This window comes from Priapulus caudatus, unplaced genomic scaffold, assembly GCF_000485595.1.
Source record: "Priapulus caudatus unplaced genomic scaffold, Priapulus_caudatus-5.0.1 Scaffold30, whole genome shotgun sequence".
NCBI lineage: Eukaryota > Metazoa > Priapulida > Priapulimorpha > Priapulimorphida > Priapulidae > Priapulus > Priapulus caudatus.
In genome coordinates, this window is record NW_014577091.1 from 99,903 (window position 1) to 109,613 (window position 9,711).

General features: G+C 48.1%; 1 protein-coding gene across 1 annotated transcript in view; it reads right to left on the minus strand.

Annotated features, from left to right (window-relative positions):
• The window catches only part of LOC106815913 (trafficking protein particle complex subunit 8-like), a 33,929-nt gene that overhangs the window by 6,969 nt on the left and 17,249 nt on the right, over positions 1 to 9,711 (minus strand). Inside the window, exons 19-26 of the mRNA XM_014820445.1 lie at positions 4,417 to 4,799; positions 3,671 to 3,803; positions 3,261 to 3,357; positions 2,809 to 2,877; positions 2,409 to 2,695; positions 1,212 to 1,316; positions 762 to 919; positions 232 to 324 (exon numbers count right to left, since the gene is read on the minus strand). Coding sequence (XP_014675931.1) covers positions 232 to 324; positions 762 to 919; positions 1,212 to 1,316; positions 2,409 to 2,695; positions 2,809 to 2,877; positions 3,261 to 3,357; positions 3,671 to 3,803; positions 4,417 to 4,799 — 1,325 coding nt within the window. The remainder of the gene's footprint in view (positions 1 to 231; positions 325 to 761; positions 920 to 1,211; positions 1,317 to 2,408; positions 2,696 to 2,808; positions 2,878 to 3,260; positions 3,358 to 3,670; positions 3,804 to 4,416; positions 4,800 to 9,711) is intronic.

Here is a 9,711-nt window from a genome sequence, read left to right on the forward strand (position 1 = left end):
TACGGATCATTTATTTAACGATGTGTATTGTGTCGTGTTATATTTATGCTGCTTCGTGAGTTGCGTTTTATTTATAAGATCATATGCTGGTCAGGGAACTATAGCTGCTATCAGCTTGTTGAGCGCTCAAATTTTACGTTTACGCTACCGACTTTTGGTCGATTAGTTGAAAACTTTGTCAACTTTTCAACAGAAAGTTGATAGTGTAAACGCAGCATAAGGAGTACGTACGTGTTCGTGTCGCGGCTGCTCGTGTTCAGGCGCACGCTGACGGGCTCCTCGCAGCAGTTGTGCAAGATAACGGTCGCGCGTGCCACGCACAGCCTGTAACGCACACCCTACACGTCACCACACGCGACTAACAGGCCCTTCAGCTGCTGCTGCTGCTACACTACCGCAGGTAAGTTGTTCCATTACGAGTCAGTTTGCATTATATTTAAACTATCACCGAGCCATCAAATTAATTAAAAATGCAATATATATATATATCTATACTAATATAACAACATAAAATGCTAATAGAATATTAGCATTAAAATTCGATCTACAACCGCTTTATTGGAGCAGCATATGAAATATTAAATCATCGCAACTTTTTCATTAAAGGTGAGTATGACATTAATGTAAAATGTAAGACACATCTGTGCTAGAAAACGGGCAGCAATAGATAACTGTATTTGTGCAAAGGCCCGAAGACTCATGTGCATGATGCATGCATACTACGTGGGGATGCTAGCAGGTAGCACGGGTAGCATAGATACCTGTTCTGTGTGAAGTCGTGCTGAATGAGAGCCGGATGTCGTACGCAGTACGTCACCAGCTGCTCCAGGGTGCTAGCATCGGTAAGCAGAGCAGGCGTCACAGGCTCCGACTGCTCGTTAGCGTCCTTAACGAACTTCATCACTGGCTTCACCGTTGGCTGCAGTAAACGAAAACCCGACGATATTTAACAGTGACATTCGCTTCTTTTTTTTTTTTTAAATATGCGTTATTTTAAAACGATATCTTTGTTAAGAATGAGCAAAACATGCTAGCACTTATGTGTTTTCAGTTTCATTGCTTGCTGTCATTTCACAAGGCGCTGTCAATCCATGTCATCTACGATGTTTTCTTGCATGAATAATATCAGTTAGCTCTTTGAGATATTTTGCTGGCACGTATGTAGATACCGTGACATAGTTTCAAGCATGGCAGCGAGCTAAAGTGCTTACCGTTGGCATAGGGAGGGTACCACAGATTGTGTTTAATGTTTCTACTTGTAAATGATGTCGGCCATACACAGTTGTGCTGCTTCCCAGCTCATTCACGACGAACGCCTGCACGAGAAACATTCACACATTTAATGAAAATGTCAATGACACTGTAGCTCACCTTGGGTGTGATAGAAGAGAGAGAGAGAGGGGGGGGGGATATATAAAGCAAGAGTATAATATGGGAGAACTCCCATTATATAGCATATCTCCCATTATAAACTCTAGATAATGATATATGCATAAGTTTTGATGCGAAAATAAATCTTTCAGATCTGAAAATCTGAAATCTTGACGAGAGATGGCGCTACGCCTAAATGATCGCCATTTTGGTTTTCGAATATCGCGCAAATAAAAACAATAAAATATTCCAGTCAAATTACTGTAACGAAGAATCTAAAACACAATATTACACGTATATAGGTATGATTGTAAAGTTGTTAACCAGTTAGACAAAATAAACGTAATAGGACGTTGTCATCTCTCCCATAGGAGTAACAACTGTTTTGGGGCAAGCCTTACACATTCATATACCAATATTTAACAAAATCGAATGAATCTAGATGGCCATTTTCATTTTTGCCAAAAAGTGGGCGTGGCTCGAAAGTAGGTCGACTGGCGGGCTCCAAAATAGGACGTTCAAACCTCTCCCATAGCAGTAACAACTATATGCAATTTGCAACATGTGGGTCAAACGGTTCTTGAGTTATCGGTGACCGTAGCCAAATGTTGCAAATTTGCAATTTGCAAAATTGCAATGGACGGACGGACGTACGACACCCCATGGCAATAGCTCATCTTGACGATGTCAAGGCGAGCTAAAAATTGGAACAGCACTATAACGGTGTACAACAACACTTCGCTCCACGCTTAGCTTACAAATAGCTCTAGTTTGAACAAACTGACCTATCCGCCATGAGTGAGACACCCCTGAGTGACGCCTTGGATATTGTGGCTAGTACAGTCAAGCGCACCAAGTTTGAACATGGCTTTACGCGCACGCACGCTAAAATGACGACACCTCTGCACCAAACTGAGAACGTTCCACCGCCGATTTGATTAATTAGATAATAATTTAAACAAAGATAAATAAATAATTTCGATTAACTAGAGCTGCCTGTCTCAATCCCGTCAGACAGAAATGAATCTTCGCCACACCTTCCAGAAGACGATGACGGTCAGGTCGACGCGGACGGCGACATCGAGGGCGGCGTCCCGTCGCGTGTCCGGCTGCCTCCGCTGCTGCTGCTGCTGCTGCTGGTGGTGCTGCGGGTGGCCGGTGCGACTGAGCAGCGCGCTCATCCAGTCTGTCTGCTGGCCGTCGTAGAGCGTCGCCATCAGGAAGGCAGCGGAGTACGTCTCGTCGTCGTCGTCGCCGCCGCCGCCGCTCTCGTTGTCGCTGTATGCGCAGCTGAAGTGCACTGCGCTCGCCGCCTCATCCACACCTGCAGCATCGGCAACCGCAGGAAGGTAGAACGACGAGCTTCGAACAAACGAGACGGTTGTGAATGGCAAGCACTACAGCGCTATTAATGAAAGTACTTTAGTAGTCCGGTACCTTGATTAGATGGCAGTCTGACAGACTTGAAACACAGCGAGGTTTTCTCAGCAGGGTTTAACTTCACATCTAAAGACAGGAACAAGAAACGAATAACATACTCGCATGATGCAAATAAATGCTGTCTATAACCACAAAATTATTGCTTCAGTGCACAGATCTCGACTTCCGATTCTCGCGAGAATAACCACATGTGGAGCATCACTCATACCTCATCGAGCCTGCGATCACCGATCCCGATATATTTGTATATATATATATATAAAATTCAGTGTTTATCAATGCAGTTACGTGGAACAGAATACCTATTTAAGCATATATGTGAGCACCCGATATCTGCAACATGGGACTGGAGGTAAAACGCAGCACTTGTGTACAGCATTCGCACAGCACAACGAGCACGGCACAGAGCGCGCACGTTTAACGACACATCCTCACACCTGGCTACGTACCCTGTTTGTGTATTTGGCTGAGAGGGTGAAGAGTCCAGCTGCTACTGGCGCAGATAACCTGCGTCATGCTGACCTCTGTTATTGCACTGTCCTGCACCTGCAATAACGACGAAGATAACAGCACACCGAACACAAGGCCAGGAACATCAGTGAATATATCAACGTCCTGTTATGACCGTAGATATCATCTTAAGGACCCCGCACAAGGTGAGAATTCGGCCCGCGCCAAATTTTCAGCGTGTGCGGGGAGGCTATAATGAGCAAATGGCGCGCACGTTTAGCTCAGCGCCGTTGGCGCGCGGCCGAATTCTCACCGTGTGCCTTACATCCTGGGGCCTTACACCGTGGGCCTTTATCCATGGAGATACCAAGCCCGTAAATATGAACTTGCACTCCCAATGTGTTTTTACCTGGTTCATATTGGCCGCTTCTAGACTGACTACGAGTCCTTCTTGCCAGTCGGAATACTGTCTGGACGCGGTCGCTTGCACGGCGACGGAGTCATTCATCGTGAGCGAGGCTGTGTACCTGAGCACCCGATATCTGCAGGAAGACGGCAACAACGTCACATCCTGCGCAGCACACAAAACAGGTCGCGACGCGACAATGGTTTAACCCATTGCTTGTCGAGTTTGTGTGTTTGTGTGTGTGTGGAGGGTGGGGAGGGAAGGGATCTCTGATAAATAAGGATAAATAACTAACTGCTCTTAAAATAAGTAACATGTTACTGGAGTATACTGAGCATAGTGAGAACTGATGCAGGAGCATGCATATTACACAGTGCACGTGTAGGTCAAACAGTCGAATTCAATAGTGGTATGTTAGATATCAAAGATGACCCATCAGACAAATTAGCAGCTGGTTGCACATTTAATTACATACATTTTTTTTACACTGATCATGCCACCTTTTGACTAGAATACCCACTCACTCTTTTCAATAAATTCAAAAAGTAAGAGCAAATTTTTCTTTAGTATCACGAGAAAAGCAGAAATAAATGACAAATTTTCGTGCAAATTCGTGTAAACGCGGGTTGACGTTACACGGGGTACTAGTACTATTACTATATTTCGGTTATCTATAATCACACCTAAACCTTCAAATGAACCACACCGTAGATCGAATGATTCACAGACTTATCTAGGAGGCTTCTCACCTAAGCTTTGACGTCGTCTCCTGGGGTAGATAGTAGAAGAGCATGTGCACCTTGTGCCGGCCCGACGTATTCAACCCACGTATCCATGCCGGCAACGTGACAGCGCCACCTGGTGGCAACCCGCTTGGCGGCAGAGGCACTCGCTTGACTAAGGAGTGCTGGCATTTCGCCACACGTACCGCACCGCCGCCAGCCGTCATCGCCGTGACGCCGCCGCCTGTCGTTGCCACGTCGTCGCCGCGGTTACTGAAGGCAAGGAACTCGGGATGCGAGGTGGCGACGTAGACGTGGCGGAGAGGCGAGCGGCCGGCGTTGCGCAGCTCTAACGAGACACGCCGCAGCTCTCCACACAGCATCGCAGGCGGAACGTCGCGCAGAGACACCTGAAACATGTGCGTGACGTAGAGATACGAGCGAGCGCGACGTAGCGACATGTGCAAGCGCGTCATAAAAACACGTGCGAGCGCGACGTAGTGACGTGTGAGCGGGACATAAAAACACGTGCGAACGTGCGAGCGCGACGTAGTGACGTGTGAGCGGGACATAAAAACACGTGCGAACGTGCGAGCGCGACGTAGTGACGTGATTGAGCGCGGACATTTAAAAAGCACGTTCGCGAACGTCCTTACGGGGCCTTTGGTGGCCACCCGACGTTAGTGACGTCGTGAGCAGGACATAAAAAACACGTGCCGAATCGTGCTGAGCGCGACGTAGTGACGTTGTGAGCGGACATAAAAACACGACCCACGTGCAAAGCCCACGACACGTTAGAAACAATCGCGCTCCGAGCGCTACGTAGAAAATACACGGCCACGTGCCGATACAGTTTCTACACCTTCACGCAAACTACTCGGGCCAAATTTGGGTTTCGCAACCATGGACCCAAACTTCCATTCACTCACAGAAAAATAGGGTTCGATATGTTGAATAACAAGGACAAAAAACTAATCGTTTATAGGAGGAATACTAACCTGCAGCGCCAGGGCGATGGAGGGCCCACGACAACTGCGGTCCCAGCCTGTGGTCGTCTGCATTAATCCCTGCTCGCTTTCTCTGCCCTTTGAAGCCTGTTACGCAAAACCCTGCACCTGCAAAACCAAAATTAATCGAATTAACGCACAACATCAGCGTTTGGTCAGCCATGAAGGCGAATCCTACAACTGCAAGCATTTTCAATAAACGGTCCAGTTAAACACCAAGCGGTAAACGTGCATACATTATCAGGCTTGTTGCAAGTGCTGACAATAACGACTGCATCTAAGCCGCAGGGCCACCAGTATGAACAATCGTGCGGAGACAGGGTAACGCACCGGGCAAAACGACCAGAGGTGGCTGTGATCTCGCGCTCTCGCCTCTTCTGCTCTCCTCTCTCTCGGCCTCGATGGCTCTGCTTAGCACGCACGGGTGATCGTACTGATGAAGCTCTGGCTTCGCGCCGGCAGCAGCGAGGCCTTCGACGCGCGTTCCGGAGCGACGGGCTGCCCGTGCCGAGGCTTGTAACCAACCCTGTGATGTGCAGCTTCCCCGTCATGTGGCGGCGTCAACCTTCACGCTGCTAGCTGCAAGCGTCCAGGGCTAACATGTAACGATATTGGGGATATGCCTATCTACCCCTTTCCACCCCCCACTCTCTTCTCATCTCTCGCCCTCTCACTCTCTCACGCTCTCACTCTCAGCTCTCTCACGCTCTCACTCTATCACTCTCTCACTCTCTCTCTCTCTCTCTCTCATCTCTCTCATCTCTCTCTCTCTCTCCCAGCTCTCTCTCTCTCTGCTCTTCTCTGTCTCTCTGTAATCTCTGTCTCTCTGTTCTCTCTGTCTCTCTCTGCTCTGTCTGTCTCTCTCTCTCTCTCTCTCTCTCTCTCTCTCTATATATATATATATACATATAATACTACCTACTTTCTCATGACACGTGTAGGAAAACTGGGTAACCTAAAATCTTCAACTTTCAGAGACTTAAGCACATGAACTGATGGGTAAACTTCTATATATATTTACCGTTCTGGTATCTTGACTTCCGATCACAAATTGCTTGATCACTTCCGTAGTCACGCATGCCTCGGTTTCCTGTGAAAAAGCAGACCTATAGTTAATACCTACCGATTATGAAGTCACAAAGTCACAAAATCTATTCAACTTCGTACCTGCCATGCAGATTCGCACGCACGCACGCACGCACGCATGCACACACACATGCTCAAGGTTCACAGAATAGATGTAGGACAATTTCCTGGTCTGTCTCACCACATCATTCTGCACGTTCACACAACCAATCATAAACACTCCGATTTCACACAGGAGATATAGAAACACTACACCTGGTCCATATGACCTAAAATTCCTGTATGCTCACACACAGGCCCAAGCCCTAAAGTTTCACACGGGAGATTTAGACATGCTATGCCTATAGCCTATCCAACCGAGATTCTCATACATTTGCACACATGAACAGAAGTTGTCTAGTTTTACACAGTAGATGTAGAAACACTATCCCTGCTCCACCCAACCACAGATGCCTGTACGTTCACACACACGATCTTAAGCACCAAGGTTTCATACAGAACATTCGGTAATGGTACCTTTAGTCTATCCGATCAAGATTCGACCGAGGAGATGTAGAAACATTATTATTATACCACGTCCAAGCAAAGATTCTCTAACTTCAGATGCACGATCATAAATACTCTAGTCCAGTGCTTCTTAAACTGGTGAATGGTTCATCCAAGGATGAACGATATTATTTTGGGGGTGAATGAAAGTAAGATGAAAATTACCAAAAACATAAAGAAATTTAGTCGCGGGTGAACGAAATTGTGTGATAAAGACTCTAGGGTGAATGACACTGAAATAGTTTAAGAAGCACTGCAGTCTAGTCTCATACAGAAGATTTAGAAACGCAAACGCCCCCGAGCGTGAGAAAGCCACACCGGCTGCGTCGGGGGGCGCGCGCGCGAAGCCTCGCTCACCTGCGTGTTCGCCTTCTCGTTAGTGACGGCTTGCGTCGTGCTGACAACCTCCTCGCTGCTGTAGGCGACGGGCAGGAAGCGCCAGATGAGCGAGATGTTGGCGAGCGCGAGGGCGACGCGCAGCGTGTTGCGCAGCTGCAGCGCCACCGTGATGCTCTCTGCAACGATGCGAGAACACTGTCATGCAGGTCTCCCCACCGCGCTGTCACGCAGGTCTCCCCACCGCACTCACGACAAGCTCCCCACCGTGCTCACGGCAAGCTCGCCACTGTCACAGCTTACCACTGTAACTGTCGTTACTCACTGATAGCGTCACCTCTAACTCTAAGCACTGTGCTAACAATACTACCTATAATAGTGATAACTAATAGTGATAACAATGCTACTACTGACAACTACTGTTATCAGTACTACGGTACATGCAAGGCCGTACGCAGGAAATTTTCTGTAGGGGGGCAAATACGCAGAAAATTTTCTGTAGGGGGGGGGGCAAAGGTACTCCCCACGCCCTCTATTGCCCTATTTGTCCCATTAAAAGGCATACTCTGAAAATCTCTAGGGGGGGCAACTGCCCCTGCTGCCCCCCCGCTGCGTACGGCCCTGGGTACATGATAACAATGCTACTTCTGACAACTATTGTTATCAGTACTACCTCTGACTAATGGTGACCATCATCGTTACCTCTTCCCATTATTGCTACCAACACTACCGCTAACTGATATTGCTAAATGTTGCTGCTAACAACACTACTCTAATTGCTGCTGATATCAAATGTCACCTCTTGCTGCTGCTGATGCTAACAACACTACCTTTAACTGACACCTCTACCCACTACTGATATCAGTGCTACCTCTTGCTACCGCCGCCGCTGCTGCTATCGATGCTACTTCTAACCTGTTATCACTACTGATATCAGTGCTACCTCTTGCTACCGCCGCCGCTGCTGCTATCGATGCTAATCTTGCTACATCTAACCTGTATCAGCTACTTGTATCAGTCGCTCCTCTTGCTAACCGCACGCCGCTGCCGCAATCCTTGCTACATCTAACCTGTTATCACTACTGATATCAGTGCTACCTCTTGCTGCTGCTGCCGCTGCCGCAATCCTTGCTACATCTAACCTGTTATCACTACTGAATATACAGTGCTACCTCTTGCGGGATACCGCCCGCTGCCTGCTGCCCATCGATTGCTGTACTTCTAACCTGTTATCACTACTGACATTAACACGTTCTCCGCGAAACACGAGTCAGCTCGTTTGAACAATCAAAACGCACGTCCGCGAAACACGAGTCAGCTCATAGTGACATTTTCAAGTAGACTGCTGCTAAAATGTGATTTATTGCCGTGGTAATCATAGTATTACTCAATACATTGGACTGCCTGTGCAATATCAAATGAGGAGGCTGAGTATATAGTCACCCCAGTCTTAGAATTAAATATTTAACCTATATTTCCCCTTCATACTGTTTTTTTTTTCACACCAAATAAGCGAAAATAAAATAAATCAGTGATAAGCAAATTCCAGCACATGCGGCCGATAGATCCATTGTTAACCAAGCCAGCCGTATTGAACGTATAAGCAGAGCGTGGACAGCGGCTCGACAATCAGTCCCGTCGCGTGGCGGCGACAGCGTACATCACGACGGGTCAGCGGCGGTACTTGTGTGTTGTTCGTGTGCTGCGTGAAGCACTGGATAGTGGGGCGGAAGGCGGGGGCCGCGCGCTGCAGGCTTTGCCGCCGCCACCGCCGCCCGGCGCTGCAGGCCTTGGCCGCCCAGCCGCGCGCCCGCGCTCCACGTCAGCTGCCGTGCAGCACAAGTCTTCTCCAGCCGCTCCCACACCGCGGAACGGTCACGCCGCCTGGATCGGCTCGCCTTGCCGCCACCACCGCCTCGGTCTCCGATCTGGCTGCCAAAGCCGCAAACTCGCGACGTATCTCGCAAATTGTATGTGGAATTGCCCAAGCACGCCGCTCGCCTCCTCCCTGAGCAACGTCACTTGTGCCGTTGCGCGGATCACGACCCTCCCTGGCTAATATTTGTATGTAAGGCAAGTTGGTTAGAGAAGAGCTGGGACAGCGAACGCATACTAAGCTGAAATATATGATCAAGCATGACGTGGTGAACGCCCGTACCCCACCAGTGCGTGACAAGATCAGGCCAGTACGGCGCTTGAATGATCTGCAGACACCTAAATGTACTAAGCTACCAACGCTATATGTGAAAATCGTCGAAATACTAGAGTTGCCTTGTCATTTGCAATTTGATTCAACTGAAGACATCGCATTTTACTTAAAACTTTATGTGATACAACATATAGCATT